This window comes from Ctenopharyngodon idella, chromosome 3, assembly GCF_019924925.1.
Source record: "Ctenopharyngodon idella isolate HZGC_01 chromosome 3, HZGC01, whole genome shotgun sequence".
Classification (NCBI taxonomy): Eukaryota; Metazoa; Chordata; class Actinopteri; order Cypriniformes; family Xenocyprididae; genus Ctenopharyngodon; species Ctenopharyngodon idella.
The window spans coordinates 18,591,738-18,610,878 of NC_067222.1; the positions used below are offsets into that span (position 1 = coordinate 18,591,738).

Genomic DNA, 19,141 nt, shown 5'->3' on the forward strand with positions numbered 1-19,141 from the left:
TCAAGTGTTCCTGCAGGCCGACAGGATCTGTGACTGTACCTGCTTCTGTCCTGATGATCTGGACGGGTGTATCCGCTCCACGGCCGGACTGCTCGCTGTCTGTCAAAGACCAGCGTTAGTACATGGATGAAATACACACAGGTTAATGCTCTTGGACCTCTGCAGACGTGTGTGTAAACACTGAGTGTTTGGTTTTTGATGTCTTTGAGGATAAGATACTCTCAGTCCTCCACCCTGCTCATGCTGGCTGGGTTTAACCATTCGAAAGTACGAGGGTGGGTGGTATATATCGTTTCTGGTACACTATGAGTGCAAAATCCATATATGTATTACTTCTTACTGACCTAAATCACTTTTAAGCCTGTAACACCAAGAACGATAACAACGATGGCAATTATTATGATAACATAACTACAATGACAACAATAATACTAACTGTAATGATAACTAAAACGATAAAAGTAATGAAAACAATAACACTAACTATAACGATAACTGTCATGATAACTATATTGACAACTGTAAGGATGACAATAATGATAATGATAACTGTACTGATAACAAAACAATAACTATAACGATAACTATAATGATGACAATAACAATAACCATAATGGTAGCTACAAAGATAACTAACGATAACTGCAATAACTATAACGACAACTGTAATGATAACTATAACAATAACTATAAAGATAACTAACCATAACTGTAATGATAACTATAACAATAACTGCAATGATAACTATAATGATAACTAACTAACGATATCTGTAACAATAATTACCTCAAAAACAATTACTGACCTCAAAAAAGCACCTTATTACGACCTATATTTACGTTTTAAAGTCCTGCGCCCTCTAGCTGGCGTAAAAATAATGACAGTGTCGTGTTACGTCTGTCGTCATGAAATGACGTATGACTGTCGTTACTAATCAAAATGCGTGTTCATTTAAATGCAATGTGTGGGCGTTTTACACCATTTGTCCTATTTCCATTTAGAAAAACTCATTTTTTTATTAACGACTACACCCACCCCACCCCTAAACCTACCCTTATTTATAGTGCATAATGTACACTTCATGAGCACATGCATTCCCTGAGATCGAACCCACGATCGCATGATCACATGATTGCATATTGTTATATATTGCAATGCTCTGCCAGTTGAGCTACGCAAAACCCAAAATATGACGCAGATAAAGGGGAACAATGCATTAAAATGAAAGGTATTGGTTGGAGAACATGTTGTAACTATAACAATAACTGTAAGGATGACAATAATGATAATGATAACTATAAAGAAAACTAATGATAACTGTACTGATAACAAAACAATAACTATAACGATAACTACAATGACAACTAAATGATAACTATAACAATAACTATAAAGATATTTAACGATAAATGTAATAACTATAACGATACCTGTAATGATAACAATAACACTAACTATAACGATAACTATAAAGCTAACTAACCATAACTGTAATGATAACTATAACAATAACTGTAATGATAACTATAATGATAACTAACTAATGATATCTGTAACAATAATTATAATGAAAACCATAACAATAACTATATTTACGTACACGCCAGCAGACAATATCATTGTGTTTATCTAAGTGTTTATCTAAGTGTATCTAAATACTCAATCTCTTTAAAGCAGGATGGATTATGATTGGCTGTCAATGTTTTTATCAGTCATCGGCATCAGAAAATTTGCTCTGAAAGTGATTCCAATGAAATTGTTCCTCTGTGACATTATCATTATAGTTGTGGTTTAGACTTGACTGTTTTTGTAGAGATAGAACAATTATTAAAATTAATAAAACATTATAGTTATTATTATAGTTATCATCTATGGTGTGAACAGGCCATTAGAAATAGGTTTACATCACTTATTCTTAGCCTATCATATTCAGTATTGACATGTGAATGTTACAGGACGTGTATTTACCTGTGTGTGTAGGGAGCTGGACGAGTGAGCCCTCGATAGTGTACCACTGTCTCTTTCATCCTCTAGTTCGTCCCATTCCGAGTGAGGAGATTTGCTCTGGGAATGACTAGAAAAACACAAAAACAGATTCAGCTAACCCGGGTCGCTAGCTCGTGACCATGTGTGACCCTCATCTGAAGATATGACTAAACCCATATGAAATCTGATTCAAAACCTTATTCTCTGGCCGTTACATGCAAGTTTATTTCAAACTTGGTCCAATTTGATAGCTGCCCTTGAGCTCTCACTGCTGTGTTATGAATTATTTACAGTTTAATCCTGAATTTATGATAACATTGCTAAAAACGCCCTGGCTTTGCTACTCTTTTTTACATTGTGTTATATTGAGAAGACCGCATGTTGAACAGCGAACATTTTCTGTCCACCTGGCTGGTTTGTAGCGGGAAATTTCTCGTTTCTGACAGCTCTCGATCTTCCCCAGGTAGCTTGGGCTCTCCCTATGGAAGACTGTTTTGACCTTGGGAAGGTCAGCCATCATGGCATATTCTTCCCGGTTAAGACCCGATGACCCGGCAGAAAGATGACTTGACTCTGAGTCCATGGAGCTTTGGGAAGACGTGTGTCTTTCGACTGGAGGGGAGGGGCTTCTGTGTCGGCTCGGTGCTCGTCGGTTGTTAGGCATTGAGCTTTGCACCTCTTGGACCTGCCTCATGCTGCTCCTCTTGCTTCCGTCTTGTGGCGTTTCCCAAGCAACAGGGACAGATTTTGGAAAGGAGCTGATTTGTTTCTTCTCACCACTGTGTCGTGATGGGGAGGAGTTACGTGAGACTGATTGGCTGTTGAGAGAGTGGGTGGAGCCTCTCCAGCGGCCTGATGAAGGGTTTGAATCATGCTGTGATTGGTTACTTGTGGAGTTTCTTACATAAGAGGTGGAGCCAGTTCTGTCACTCATAGTGTTCTTGAGAGGGATGTGGTCTGCAATGTCACACCTCAGTGTAGACACAGAGGGACTACGTCCACTCTCTGCCTTGCGGGGAAGAGATTGGCTAGGGTTGTCATTTGCCCACCTTAAGGGGGAGGGACTGCGGCTCTTGGGGCCACGGTTTGATGAGGACTGGCTCATTTCGGACTTACGAAGCGATGATGAGCCAGGGTTTTGGTGTCGACCTCTAATTGGGGAAGAGTGTCTGCTGTCTCGGTTGTAGCTGTGAAGGGAGCTCTTTGCTTCTGGTTTCTTCACAGTGGTTTGGCTTTGCATTTCATAACTTTTCCTGGATGGGGAGGGGCTGTTTCTGGCATGACTCCACCCATTAGACATAGATCCTCTGTCTGATTGGCTGGGCGTTCCGTAGCCCTTCCTGACCGGAGACGCACTGCGTCTACCCTCCCGAATCTGACTTGATGAGCCATTTGTGTCTAGTCTCCCTTTAGGGGACTGGCTTCTTGAATCATAGTGGCCCTTTGAGGAGGAGGAAGAAAACTGTCTGTCATGACTGCTCTCATACAAAGGGCCTTTCGTCTCTGTTTTCCTAACAGCAGGACCACCATAACTTCGTCTGGAAGGGGACTGGCTTCTTGAATCATAGCGGCCCACTGAGGGGGAGGAACTCTGTCTGTCATGACCACGCTCGTATGAAGGGCTTTTCGTTTCGGTTTTCCTAACAGCAGGACTATCATAACTCTGTCTGGAAGGGGACTGGTTTCTTGAATCATAGCGGCCCACTGAGGGGGAGGAACTCTGTCTGTCATGACCACGCTCGTATGAAGGGCTTTTCGTTTCGGTTTTCCTAACAGCAGGACTATCATAACTCTGTCTGGAAGGGGACTGGTTTCTTGAATCATAGCGGCCCACTGAGGGGGAGGAACTCTGTCTGTCATGACCACGCTCGTATGAAGGGCTTTTCATTTCAGTTTTCCTAACAGCAGGACCATCATAAGTCCGTTTGGAAGGGGACAAGCTTCCACGGTTTTCTGTAGACCCAATGAAGGAGCTGTTGGTATCGGGTTTCCGTAAAGAGCCTCTCAGATCCATGTAAGACAGAGACTTACTAACATTACTGACGGTGCCTGCAGTACTCACAAATGATTTGAGGTTTTTCTGCAGGCCTCCGGAGTAACTGTTTCGTGCTGGACTGACCGTTGCCCGATCTTGTCCACGTGAAACAATGCTAGACCGAAAGCCGACCGTGTTGAGAGAGGAGCTGGACTCAGCCCGTCTGAATGGGGAGGTACTACGGGAGGGAGAGGAGGAACGCGAGAGGCCAGAGCCTCTTTGGGAAGAGTTGAGCGTTCCCGGCTGCCGTAAGGGAGACGTGTGGGCATTTCGTCCACCTCTTCGACTGGAGGCACCGATCGATTCAGCTTGTTTGAAAGGGGTGGGACTCAGCGCTCGGGGACCAGCAAGGGCCTCAACCTCCACGCTGAGATCCAGCGGATCTGGAGGATACTGGGGAGGATAGTCTTCTGCGAGCTGCTCGGGATTCTGAAACTCAGAGGTTCTCCTTTCCGAGGGGAGGCCCAGATCTGGGTTCCGAAATGGAATGGCGGCTTTGGGTTCTGGGCTTTTGTTGCTAGGCAGGGGATGCCCTCTTTCAGAATGCCGATAAGGAGCAGGGGGACTCTGATCACGGAGAGCTCTGCTACCGGCAGCCCTTCCCAGAGAGAAATATCCACTCTCTCGTTCCCTCCGTTCCTTCACGCTGCCTGCGGACAGAGAGACAAGATCGTGACCTGTGTTAATATGTGAAATGATACACTGCACTCATGCACCGTGACGCAGCACTCAGGAAAAGCCCAGTGGAACCCGACACCAACTGACACCTCAAACTGCCACTCTAACTATCTGAACAACACCACAAGCTGCTCAACTGGTAACTAGATATTGGTGTTTTCCTCACCGTGAGAAAAACCGAACTGCCCAAAACCATCACTGCGACTCTGAGACACCTCCGTCCAGCCACGGGGGCTTGTCCGGTGAGGTGGCGGATCCAAGCGGGTCATTCTATGGTAGGATGAAGGATGATGAAGGAGCCTGGAGTATTGCTCTGGACCGGCAGAGCTGCTGTATACAGAATCGTCACCCTGACTGGGATGAAAGTTGTATTTGGAAAGAATGATGCCAGGACTCAACACACTCACAACCTACAGAGTACAAATGGATTTTATCCCCCAAAGTCCCCAAAACACATTCTTAGAGCAAAGTATGCAATGCAAAGTTTTAAAACTACTTATAATACAGGATAAATAACATAACAACAGCATAGACTCAGCATGCCAATCTAATTTCAAGACTGAATAACATGCAACGGCTCTTTAGCAGTCTTACCTGTCCGAGCTTTGGTCGTCGTCTCCGTCACACAGATACAGGTCACAGTCGGGACTCAAGATGCAGAGGGAGCTGTCCTCAAAGCCCCGCCCCCCTCTGCTGACATCACAGTAGCTGCTGACCACTGACAGCACATCTGAGTCCTCCTGATTGGTGGACAGAACACACACAACCAATCAGAAAGCAGCACATTACAGCTACATTATGATTTTCTCATGGAACTTTAAGGCATGAGAACAGAATGATGCTGCATCTACTGTGAATCCATCTTATATTAAACCAGTGTTTCTGCATTAGTAATGTAAGGGGTTGTTTAAATTTTTGAAGACATCGCACAGTTCTTTATCACTGATAGACATGTATTACTCCTAATAAATTAAGATGAGATCATGTTTCAGTCCTGTTAACTGGAGATTTCTGAGGAAATGAAGCAACTTCACATGCAGTATCACAGACACACACACACACACACACACACACTGTACTGGTTTAGGGTTTCACAGCTGTAACTCGGTCTGGTTTGTGGCTTTTCTGCTCATCATTATTTTAGATGAGTGAAGAATCGGCAGCTGAAATATCAGTATTCATCAAATACGGATGAACAAGCGCTTCTGAGATAATAAACGTGATTACATCATATCTCTTTTCATTTTTATCTAACTATTTTACAGTTCTAGTGGATCAAAGTGAGCTTCATTAGTAATGTTAGATCAGTCATCACTAGAGCTGATAGTGCTGTGCTGAAACCTCTAGTACTAAGTTTTAAATTTGAGCATGAAAAAAAAAAATCCTACAGATACACATTGAAGGAGGAACTCAAGTCAAATCTACAGACCAGAAGAGGGTGTGGGACTGTTTTCATGCCAGAAAGGAAGAAAACACCTAGCAACCACACAGAACACCCTGGCAACCACCCAAAACACCCTAGTAACCACCCAATAGAACCTAGCTATTACCCAAAACACCTTAGCAACCACCCAGTAGAACCTAACAATTAACACATTAGCAACCACCTGACAGAACCTAGCTATTACCCAAAACACCTTAGCAACCACCCAATAGAACCTAACAATTAACATGTTAGCAACCAAACAATAGCACCTAGCAACCACCCAAAAGAACTTAATTACCCAAAACACCCTAGAAACCACCCAGTAGAATGTAGCATTTACCCAGAACACCTTGCCCATCGTTGGGGAAAGTTACTTTTAAAAAATAATGCGTTATAATATTGCGTTACTCCCCAAAAAAGTAACTAATTGCATTAGTTACTTTTTATAGAAGTAACATTACAATATTGTGTTACTCCCTGGTTACTTTTTATAGAAAGTAATGTTACAATATTGTGTTACTCCCTAAAAAAGTTACTAATTGCATTACTTAGTTACTTATTATCGAAAGTAATGCGTTACAATATTGTGTTACTCCCTAAAAAGTAACTAATCGCATTACTTACTTATTATAGAAAGTAATGCTTTACAATATTGTGTTACTCCCTAAAAAGTAACTAATTGCATTACTTAGTTACTTATTATAGAAAGTAATGCGTTACAATATTGTGTTACTCCCTAAAAAGTAACTAATTGCATTACTTATTTACTTATTATCGAAAGTAATGTGTTACAATATTGTGTTACTCCCTAAAAAGTAACTTATTGCATTACTTAGTTACTTATTATAGAAAGTAATGCTTTACAATATTGTGTTACTCCCTAAAAAGTAACTAATCGCATTACTTACTTATTATAGAAAGTAATGTGTTACAATATTGTGTTACTCCCTAAAAAGTAACTAATCGCATTACTTACTTATTATAGAAAGTAATGTGTTACAATATTGTGTTACTCCCTAAAAAGTAACTAATTGCATTACTTAGTTACTTATTATCGAAAGTAATGTGTTACAATATTGTGTTACTCCCTAAAAAGTAACTTATTGCATTACTTAGTTACTTATTATAGAAAGTAATGTGTTACAATATTGTGTTACTCCCTAAAAAGTAACTAATTGCATTACTTAGTTACTTATTATAGAATGTAATGTGTTACAATATTGTGTTACTCCCTAAAAAGTAACTTTTTGCATTACTTAGTTGCTTATTATAGAAAGTAATGTGTTACAATATTGTGTTACTCCATAAAAAGTAACTTTTTGCATTACTTAGTTACTTATTATAGAAAGTAATGTGTTACAATATTGTTACTCCCTAAAAAGTAACTTATTGCATTACTTAGTTACTTATTATAAAAAAGTAATGTGTTACAATATTGTTACTCCCTAAAAAGTAACTAATTGCATTACTTATTTACTTATTATAGAAAGTAATGCGTTACAATATTGTGTCACTCCCTAAAAAGTAACTAATTGCATTACTTATTTACTTATTATAGAAAGTAATGTGTTACAATATTGTGTTACTCCCTAAAAAGTAACTTTTTGCATTACTTAGTTACTTATTATCGAAAGTAATGCGTTACAATATTGTGTTACTCCCTAAAAAGTAACTTATTGCATTACTTAGTAATGTGTTACAATATTGTGTTACTCCCTAAAAAGTAACTAATTGCATTACTTAGTTACTTATTATAGAATGTAATGCGTTACAATATTGTGTTACTCCCTAAAAAGTAACTTATTGCATTACTTAGTTACTTATTATAGAAAGTAATGTGTTACAATATTGTGTTACTCCCTAAAAAGTAACTTATTGCATTACTTAGTTACTTATTATAGAAAGTAATGCGTTACAATATTGCGTTACTCCCTAAAAAGTAATGAATTGTGTTATGTAGTTACTTTTTATAGAAAGTAACTGTTATGTTACTCTTTCTCACCTGGGCTGGGCTTGCTTGTTTGTTTGTTTGTTTTTAAGAAAAAAAAAGTTTTTGGCAAATGTAAAGGTCCATTCACACCAAAAGTGAACACTGACCTAAGCAACAATCCAACAGAACCTAGCAAATACCCAAAACACCCTAGCAACCTGGTAAACACCACTCAGATCACTTTAGCAACCCGATAGCAATGGCCTGCTGCCCATTCACAAGACTCTACACAAATTTGTTAGACTAAAGCTACTCAAATATTTTCCTTTTTAAGGTTATTAATATGTTTCTGTCAGTATGTTAAGGCAGTTTTAGTTTTCAGCTGGTTTTAGCAGTTAACGTCTCTCTGTGAATGTATTGTGTTACTCTGGTGCCAGAGAGAAGAAAACGATCTGCCTTCATTCATTATTAATGAGAAGGTGCGTGCGCATCATCCTCTCTCCTTATTACTTGAATTAATTACTCTAACTTATTACAGCATCATCACACACTGCATCTGTCCTTATTATAGACGATACTGTGAGAAACCCAAACACACCCTGCAGAGTTTCACTGTTGTGCAGTAAATTGCATGAGTTTCTGCTCAGCAGCTTTGAGCATCTGTGTGTAGTTCTTCCTGATGCAGTCACACCCTCTGTCTGTCTGTCTGTCTCACCTTGGCGCTGGTGTCTTTCTCGTCACTGTGCGCGGCAGATGCGCGCGGCTCGGGCACGAGCTCGCCACCGCTGCAGGTGTTGTGCAGGTGTTTCTGTCGTAAGCAGTCGTGGCAGCGGGTGGAGTCGAAGATGTTGGGCTGGAACTTCGGGCAGATGGGCTCATCAGCGGCAGCCAGAGGCATCGTGGGTAATCTTTAATCGTGAGATTCAAGATTCAAACACGCACATAACAGCAGAAAACAAGCACATGAAGAGACAGACAGTGAGAGTGAATGTATGTTACCTGAGCAGCAGATGAGAGTGGATTGAGTTTGAGATGAACACACCGCGTGTCTAAACTCTCTCTCACACACACACTCGTCCCATTGGCTAGTTAAACAATAGCAGACAGTGATGCTGCATGTGTGTGTCCATCTGTTGTGTGTATTAAATATCAGAGACGCGCCGCAGCTGCTGCACAACATCACACACACACACACACTCCTTCACAACACATACTGCTCACTTCACATGAGAAAGATCTTTGCTTAAGAAAATGCATTCAAATGTATGAACGCAACACCTCAGCAATTCAATGTTTTTGTCATCTTCAGTTAGCACAGGTTTAGTGTTTCTTTTTGGATCTGGCTGATCACAGGTCTCATTGATCTGAGCTCATGCTCCTCAGTGTTTGAGTGAAGAAGTTCAGTCTTGCCAATTCACTTAAAAACACTGAGGTGCATGAAGATTGAACCCAATATTTGGTGGTAATAGCGTGTAACAAGAGATTTATAAGCAGTTTTTTGTAGGCGGGTCATTTTTGTCCTGGAACACCACAAGCTTAACAAAGGTGAGAATGCTTTTCCGCCTGAACTAGACTCGCATATGGACTTTACCGGCAGCCAGTAAATCACAAGAACTGAAACCAGAATCATCAAGACACAAGAAATATAAAATAAAAGTCCATGAAGTGACACAATGTTTTATCCTTTTTAATCAATCAAAAGTCCTTTCTGCAAAATAGATAATTCACCAATGAAACAATATACACAAAGTTAACAAAAAATAGAAACATGAAAATACTACATATTACACATGTGTACCTTTATAAACAAATTACCTATACTGGGCTTTAGCTCAAATATTACCCTTCTCTTTCAACTTAGACATTAAATAAACAACATATCAACTAAATTCAGTTCATTTAAACCAGCATTTAACTCAATTTGACATTGATTAAAACACACTCACAAAAAACATGGATCCATTAACACAATTGTCGTTATTCAGCAATGAAATGAGACAAAACAGCAAAACAAATTTTGAAAGCGTGTCCAGTGACCAGAAAGACAAAATCAAATTGGTAGAAAACTATTGAAAAAAAATAAAAAAAAATAAAAAAATAAGCTTTTATTTTCCTTTTAAATTAACATTTCTGTTTCATCAGGCTTCCCGATCTGGTGCAGGAGGCGGGGCTTAGCTTAACAACGGTTTTATTAGTCACCTGACCGTTTTCTTAAAGAACCCATGCAGATATAACTAATCCACTTCTCTTCTATCAGGGTCACACAATATAGGATTTCAAACAATTATTCTTACAAGATGAAGTTTTAAGAAAAAGGTTGCTGGTGCTTCAGTGAGTGACTTTTCTCACTGCGTTATACACATACTCTCTTTTGCAAGTTTCTGCATGAACCTAATTATTATAGACTTTATTTCTTCTATAGGAATGAATTCAGGGTTTGTTGTGAATTTTCTCTCCAGATGGACAGTTGAAGCATATTTGCATATTAGATTAATACTCTCAACCTGACTGTCATCTCGTGACTCCTCTGTTAAACTCCAGTAAATCTTCCATTCTGTTCGAGTGACCCGTTTGTTCTTCAGTTTGTACTGCCTCACTTTCTCATGTAGTTTGACTTTCTGAATCTCCTGAATGTGTTTCTCTGTTTCCTCAAACATGTCATTGGTTTTTGAAGATCTGGATCACAGTGCTGTAGAATGTCTTTAGTGCTTTTATTTTTTTTCTCTAACTGATCTTTGTGAGTGAAGATGATCATGGTGTGTTTGACTATTTTCTCTCCAAACACTTCTTTGAGTTTCTCCACTGTGTTTTCCTCCTCCTCAGTGAATCGATCCACTTTAATCACAATAATAAAAGCGTGTGGTCCAGGAGAGGTGTATGTTATGCATTTCACTATTTCTTTTATAACCTCCTCATTATTGAGTTCAGTACCATAAAGTCCAGGTGTGTCAATCACTGAGATCTCTTTACCCATCCTCACTGTAGATTCTGACTGACACTGTTTGGTCTGAGACTTTGAACCGGCTGAGGATTCAAACACGTTTCTGCCGATGATGGTGTTTCCAGTGGCACTTTTCCCAGATCCAGTTTTTCCCAACAGAACCAGTCTGATCTGGTTTTTCCTCTCAGGAACCACATCAGTCTCATCTGGATCTTCAGCTGGAGACTCTCCTGAAACTACAGCAGAAACATCAAATCACATCAATGTGTTGTTTAATTACTCAATATTCTCAATAAATGCTTGCCTTTTTAAGAGCAGTGTTATTTTACAGCATTTGTAGATGCTCTTAATTAATCTGAACATGACAAATATAATTCTGACTTGTGATGGCGCCTGAATCATAATCATGCATTGTTTGTTTGTTGGCCAGAAGAGAACTTTAAGAGTATTCAACAATATTACTGATTTGACTGTACTGACACTGCTGAGAACTGAGCTGGGGGCACGTTTCCCATACAACAACGTAACACACCACCATACAATGCATCACTGAACACTGTAAGCCTATAGGGTGAATTCAGGTTGATTGGGACACAAGTCAATTCAATGGCAAAAAGTGTCCTAATCACCCTGAATTCAGCCAACAAGTTGATTGAACTTAAAAATGTATGGAAACTCTTTGCCTAAAAAGGTTTATTTTGATTTGTTGAAAAACATGACATTTCAAGTTTAATGCACTAAACATTTCAACAGCATTGCATTAAATTGATTTCAATGAATCAACCTTTTTGGGGCAACGATATTCCAAATTGTTTTTAATTTCAATCAGCTAAAAAATAATGTGTTGACTCAACAAAAAAAATTAACACAATCGTTTGCATCCATATTTTGAGCTTTGGTAACTTTGAAATTGTGTTCATCCAACAAACTATAAAGAGTTAAAGGGTAGAGTTGATGTGACACTGAAGCTTCAAAGCGTGTATGGAGTTCGCAGCACAGTTTTTTAATGAAGCTCCGTGCCAGAGAGCGTATTGTTTTCAGAGAAGCACATGATCAAACGAAAAACAATGCCTCACTTTCTTTCCAGCTTCACTTTGCGTGTCGGAATGTTTGAAACAAATCTATATCATAACATGCTAAATGCTATTGCTTATAGGGTCAATGTATTGTTTACTACATTCATGTCGTCTACTCTTCAGTAACCACAAAAACTTTTTAAATGTCAAACATAACAGCATTAAACACTAACAGGTCTTTCCCTTCACTAATTAACACATAAAATAACACTTAATTTCAACATTTATTCTCTTTATTCAGTCCTATGCAAAGCATGCTGTGAACTTGAAATCCACTGCCCAATTTCCAAAGTTTTCAAGACAATTTCATTAAGTTACTACAACTTAATTTTTTGTTTAATTTACACTCAATATTAAGTTGATATAATAATCAACATTATTATGTCAACAGAACACAACAAAATAATGTTTGCAAATTAACAGGTTTAATTAAATCAATAAATTAGAAACTTGCAACCATGCATTTAACCTAACCCTAAATTAACCCTGTTAATGACGTCACGTGCAGGTGGTGGTATGATAACTTCTGCTAATTAATTGTTTCAAGCTCACAATTAATATATTTAATATTATTATAGCTCATTTACATAAACAACTGAAAGCTGTTAATTTTTCAATCACGATAACATGCAGTAACGTTCCCTCATGTTTCATACTCCTGCCTGTGTGATTCTCTCTTGTTACTGACAGTGAAACTTTCTTCCACATTCTGTCACCATTCTCTCCGATCTGAGTTACTTCCTCAAAAACTTCAGCTTCATTTTTCTTCTTACGTTTTTTGGACTTTAAACTTTTTTTCTCCCAGTATAGTGTTTCCAGATGAGCTTTTCCCAGAACCGTTTCTGCCCATCAGAAGAATCCGGATCACTGGATCATCTGGACTGAAGCTTATCTCTGGCATCTCTGAAATTAAAATATGGAATAAGATCAGAACCAGATCAGGTAAAGTTATCATTCTTCTCAAGAGTAAGAAAAGAACAAAATATACACTATAAAAAATCTGGGTTATTATTTTAACCCAATCACTGGGTTTAGCCAGTTGGGTCATTTTACTGGGTTATTATTATTATTATTATTATTATTATTGTAGTTTTTGGTCAATCTTACTGACAATACTAACGTTAGCCTTCTACAAACATGGCAAACACTGGATCTACACTCATCTACACTGTCCTGCCAAAAGAACCAGGCACAACCAGGGCTAAAACATGAAGCAACATTGCTTTCATAGCTTAATAAAGCTCCTGTGCCCACAGTGATTTCAATGGGAATGCTCTGTTAGTATGATAGCATTGCAACTGTATTCGTTTGATGGTCTGAAACTTAAATGTTTGACAGATGAAATGATACAACACTCTAAAATTGGTTGGGTAATTTTTTTTACCCAGACTGCTGGGTTCTGACTGTTGGGTTATTTTGACAGCGTTGGGTAGTTTTGTGTAACCCACTGCTGGTTTCATAGACAGGGTTTAGATTAAGGCAGGATTAGGCCTTAGTTCAATTCGGACATTTAAGTAGCTTTTATAAACGTGCCTTAGAAAAAACATAACTGGTGTGAATCTTGAAACAAAACAATGGCACTGACATATTTTAAGATATGCTGTCAGTTAAAACAGCTCAAATATACATTATAGTCTGGGACTAGCTTAAGCCTTGTCCGTGAAACTGGGTATTTGTTTATATAATCCACATTCAGAATGTTAAAAAAGTAATGCTAAAGCAGTGTTGAAGTTAATGAGATAATTAAGTGATTAATTGAGTGATGACTTGGCATTAGTGATGAACACCTGCTGTTAACAAGCAGAATCACTGAAGGAAAGAAAAATATCTACAATTGACTTCAGCCACAGCCTTAGATGAAATCAACTGAAGATAAATAAGACATTAAATCTCTCAAGATCTCAGCAGAGGAGGATTAAACTCAACAAACAGCATTACCAGATTCACTTATAACTAACTAGATTGACTTTATTTCTATCAGACGTCTACAGAAGCTCTTATTTAGAATTAACAGAGCCCTGTCTTCACTGAGCCCAATGGAGCCAAAGGGGTGGAGGGACGAGTCATAGACGAAGGCCTGTAAGTGCATGGCGATGGCAAAACAACAACTGACCAAGGCGGAGCTGGAGGGACGATGGTCCCAGGTGGAGCTGAGGGGCGAGGAGCCATGGTGGAGTGATGGCCTCAGAGGTTCTAGGAGGACCACATGGGTCGACAGTCCAGGGTCAAGCTGATGAACCATCAACCTGAGGCAGATCCACAAAACACCAAGCACCATGATGAAGGGCTTCCTGGCTGATACACGACAGATTTCTTAGGGATGGCCCTCTTGGCTGACTCGGAACAAGTAGAAGAAGTGAGAGTGGGAGGCAGGACGGGAACATCAGAGACATCAACAACTCTTTGTATGGTGCAAATCTACTCAAACCCTATTAGAGCTGCTGAGTTCAGCGCACTTATAACTGCCTTGGCTGAAAGGACAGGGCTCTACGCTATCCCCTCATACATCACTAGTGATCCCTCTGGAACAGACGATGTTGCCAGCTCATGCACATGGTCAAACTTGAATGGTTCAGGCACTGGGACGATACTGGGCTCAGGCTTCAGCTATGGCGCTGGCCTCTTGGCGGGCTCAGGCTTGACATCTGTTGCACAAAGTGCACGGCTGTGTTTTGGTATAGGGGGATCCACAGTGGAAAAGGACCCAGTCCTAAGATCCGTTGTTATCGGGTTGTTCTGATGAGACCAAAACTGACTTTTTTGGACTGAACTCCAAACGCTATGTTTGGTGAAAAGCAAACTCAGCACAGCAGTCACTCTGGTGTCAAGCAAAAATACCAATTAAACAAAATTGTTTATTCTCATTTTTGTTCTGTGGGGAGTGTTATTTCAATTTAGTCAAACTAAATACTAAATAGTCCAATATAAAATGCACTTAATGACAAGTTCTTTTTCTTTCTTTTTTTCAGAGTACAAATATTAAATTAAACAGCAATTAATTAATTGATTAATTAAACTATACTTCATGTAAATGTTATTTCATTTGTTAATGTCGACATTAGAGTGATGAACTTCCTTGTTTTTCTGGCAGTCTGATGGCAGCAGCTGAAGATTCACTCTGTGTTTATATTACATCATCTATTGAACATGAATGTTGGAAAAGAATTTCACATCAGTCCAATGTATATTATTTGTCCTTTTGTGTAAAATGATCATTCATCTGCGATTAGTTTCTCTTTTTTATTGTAATATAGTCTTTTTTTTTATAGTTTTATAGTCTTTTTTTATTGATGTGAAATAACTTTCATACTAATAACACATAACTATAAGAAGGTTACACAACTTTTCCCTAAAAAGAAACTTCAACATGTCAGATAGTCATGGAATAAAATAAAAAAATCTTCCACCGATGCTGTACAGAATCTGTCACATCAACAGATTCATAAGCCTCTATGAAAAGATGATCGGCTCACTTCAGCAGCTGTTTGATTCACACATGGAGAAACTGAAACAAAAACAAAACTTGTCATACACTATCAGGCATTAAACCTTAATATACTAAAATATCATACAATGTTTAAAAAATGAGGAGAAACCAAATGTGTCTGAATGTGTGATGACAAACAAGATTTTAGGCAACACAAGTTTATTTACAGTATATAGCATGTTCAAACACAATAGTAATTCAAAGTATTTTACTTAAAAAGAATAAAATAAAGAATCAAAATAACAACAACAAATGGATAATAAAAATGACAATCAAAGCAAAGAATAAAACATTGACTAAACACTGATTTAGATTGTATTAAACCAGTTAAAAAAAATAATACAGACAGAAAAGTTAGTTCATGCTTTCCTGATGTCTAGACTAGATTACTGTAATGCATTACTAGCTGGTTGCCCTGCTTCCTCAATGAACAAGCTACAATTAGTACAAAATGCAGCTGCTAGAGTTCTTACCAGGTCAAGAAAATATGATCATATAACACCAATTTTATCATCTCTACACTGGTTACATATTAAGTTCGGTATCGATTATAAAGTACTGCTAATGACCTATAAGGCTCTAAATGGTTTAGCTCCTGTGTACTTAACCGATCTTCTATCGCCCTACAATCCTTCACGCCTTTAAGATCACAAAACTCTGGACTTCTGTTTGTACCTAACTAAGTAGCTAAGCCCTCTAAAGGAGGGAGAGCGTTTTTACATTTGGCTCCTAAACTCTGGAATAGCCTTTCTGATAATGAATCAGCTTCAGTTTAGATCCAGCCTCTTAAGAAGACCTCAGATGACCAACACCTTTGAAGAGACGGTGCCAACTCCTGCGAGGACTTCAGATGACGCAACATCTGGATCAACATGCACATTCCCAAATTTCGATATATCCTAATTATTAATACGTACAGTGGGTACGGAAAGTATTCAGACCCCCTTAAATTTTTCACTCTTTGTTATATTGCAGCCATTTGCTAAAATCATTTAAGTTCATTTTTTTCCTCATTAATGTACACACAGCACCCCATATTGACAGAAAAACACAGAATTGTTGACATTTTTGCAGATTTATTAAAAAAGAAAAACTGAAATATCACATGGTCCTAAGTATTCAGACCCTTTGCTGTGACGCTCATATATTTAACTCAGGTGCTGTCCATTTCTTCTGATCATCCTTGAGATGGTTCTACACCTTCATTTGAGTTCAGCTGTGTTTGATTATACTGATTGGACTTGATTAGGAAAGCCACACACCTGTCTATATAAGACCTTACAGCTCACAGTGCATGTCAGAGCAAATGAGAATCATGAGGTCAAAGGAACTGCCTGAAGAGCTCAGAGACAGAATTGTGGCAAGGCACAGATCTGGCCAAGGTTACAAAAAAAATTCTGCTGCACTTAAGGTTCCTAAGAGCACAGTGGCCTCCATAATCCTTAAATGGAAGACGTTTGGGACGACCAGAACCCTTCCTAGAGCTGGCCGTCCGGCCAAACTGAGCTATCGGGGGAGAAGAGCCTTGGTGAGAGAGGTAAAGAAGAACCCAAAGATCACTGTGGCTGAGCTCCAGAGATGCAGTCGGGAGATGGGAGAAAGTTGTAGAAAGTCAACCATCACTGCAGCCCTCCACCAGTCGGGGCTTTATGGCAGAGTGGCCCGACGGAAGCCTCTCCTCAGTGCAAGACACATGAAAGCCCGCATGGAGGACTCCAAGATGGTGAGAAATAAGATTCTCTGGTCTGATGAGACCAAGATAGAACTTTTTGGCCTTAATTCTAAGCGGTATGTGTGGAGAAAACCAGGCACTGCTCATCACCTGTCCAATACAGTCCCAACAGTGAAGCATGGTGGTGGCAGCATCATGCTGTGGGGGTGTTTTTCAGCTGCAGGGACAGGACGACTGGTTGCAATCGAGGGAAAGATGAATGCGGCCAAGTACAGGGATATCCTGGACGAAAACCTTCTCCAGAGTGCTCAGGACCTCAGACTGGGCCGAAGGTTTACCTTCCAACAAGACAATGACCCTAAGCACACAGCTAAAATAACGAAGGAGTGGCTTCACAGCAACTCCGTGACTGTTCTTGAATGGCCCAGCCAGAGCACTGACTTAAACCCAATTGAGCATCTCTGGAGAGACCTAAAAATGGCTGTCCACCAACGTTTACCATCCAACCTGACAGAACTGGAGAGGATCTGCAAGGAGGAATGGCAGAGGATCCCCAAATCCAGGTGTGAAAAACTTGTTGCATCTTTCCCAAAAAGACTCATGGCTGTATTAGATCAAAAGGGTGCTTCTACTAAATACTGAGCAAAGGGTCTGAATACTTAGGACCATGTGATATTTCAGTTTTTCTTTTTTAATAAATCTGCAAAAATGTCAACAATTCTGTGTTTTTCTGTCAATATGGGGTGCTGTGCGTACATTAATGAGGAAAAAAATGAACTTAAATGATTTTAGCAAATGGCTGCAATATAACAAAGAGTAAAAAATTTAAGGGGTCTGAATACTTTCCGTACCCACTGTAATTCATTTTTCCAGGAGCTCATTGCGTCTACCTTCAATTAAATTGCTAACAGTGATTGTAAATTAATTGCCTAAATTGTTACATTGTTAGCTAACTTAATTCTCCAAATTGTAATGTTGACATGCATTCTCTGTAAAGCTGCTTTGAAACAATATGTATCGTGAAAAGTGCTATACAAATAAATGTGAATTGAATTGAATAGTAAAGTGCTCATTCAGTAAACCCTCACAAAAACAAGTTTATTCAAGTGTGCACTAAAAAATAAGAAAGTTTACTTTGTCTTCTTTTAATGTACTTCTCAGAAATATACTTAAAATTACACTGACAGAAAGGTCTAAGTATATTAGGCCTATACTTGTTGATTGAGGTAGTTAAGCATTCTAAGTATACTTGGCTTGTAGTTCTGTTTAATCTCTTGATTCAGCTTTTTCCACATTGTTTTATATAATGTATTATAAATTTATGTTGTTTGAAAATATTGATTTATAAAGAAAACAGATATTTTCCTAATTCTGAGTATGTGAATTTTTGTTTAATCCACTGGTAGTGTACATAGCAATTTACTTCAAATCCACTTTACTCTTTCCCACCATGGTTAGAATTGAAATCCATGTTTTCACTGTTATACAGTAGGGGGCGCTACTATGCATCTTCTGAAAGAGTACTGAATCTCCAGATCAAAACACAGATGAAGAAGAAGCAGAAACGAGTGACAGAAGCATTGCTGACGCACATATAAAATAACGAGACCATCAAACAGCATATAAATCAAAACTTCCTAACATTACTAAATGAAATGTTGAACGCAGGAAGAAGAAACGACTGTTGATGGACTCGATCTACTCTATGTTTTATCATTGTTCTGAATCTGATCCGGATGCAGTCTTTCTCAACTGTTTGTTCAAAATGTTGCTTTTTTTTAATGAAACTTACCCATATTAGAGTGTTGATAAAAAAAATAAACGCATGAATCTAAAATAAAATGTTTTTTTTTTTGTGTGTGTGTTTAAAAGCAGAGGGTCTGTTTTTTTCTTTTAATAAATTGACTTC

At 38.7% G+C, this 19,141-nt stretch overlaps 1 protein-coding gene across 2 annotated transcripts in view; it reads right to left on the bottom strand.

The window, feature by feature from the left end:
* Positions 1–8,954, bottom strand: part of LOC127508109 (serine/arginine repetitive matrix protein 2) — a 9,386-nt gene extending 432 nt beyond the window's left edge. Inside the window, exons 1-5 of one of the 2 annotated variants that reach the window (XR_007928702.1) lie at positions 8,772–8,954; positions 5,295–5,440; positions 4,867–5,054; positions 1,970–4,672; positions 40–99 (exon numbers count right to left, since the gene is read on the bottom strand). Coding sequence is in view for 1 of the 2 variants with exons in the window: in XM_051885758.1 (XP_051741718.1) it covers positions 2,328–4,672; positions 4,867–5,054; positions 5,295–5,440; positions 8,772–8,954 (2,862 nt within the window). In the remaining variant the exon portion in view is untranslated. Of the gene's footprint in view, positions 1–39; positions 100–1,678; positions 4,673–4,866; positions 5,055–5,294; positions 5,441–8,771 lie in introns of those variants that run through there. The other variant, XM_051885758.1, reaches the window with a different exon arrangement.
* Positions 8,955–19,141: the final 10,187 nt, after the last annotated feature.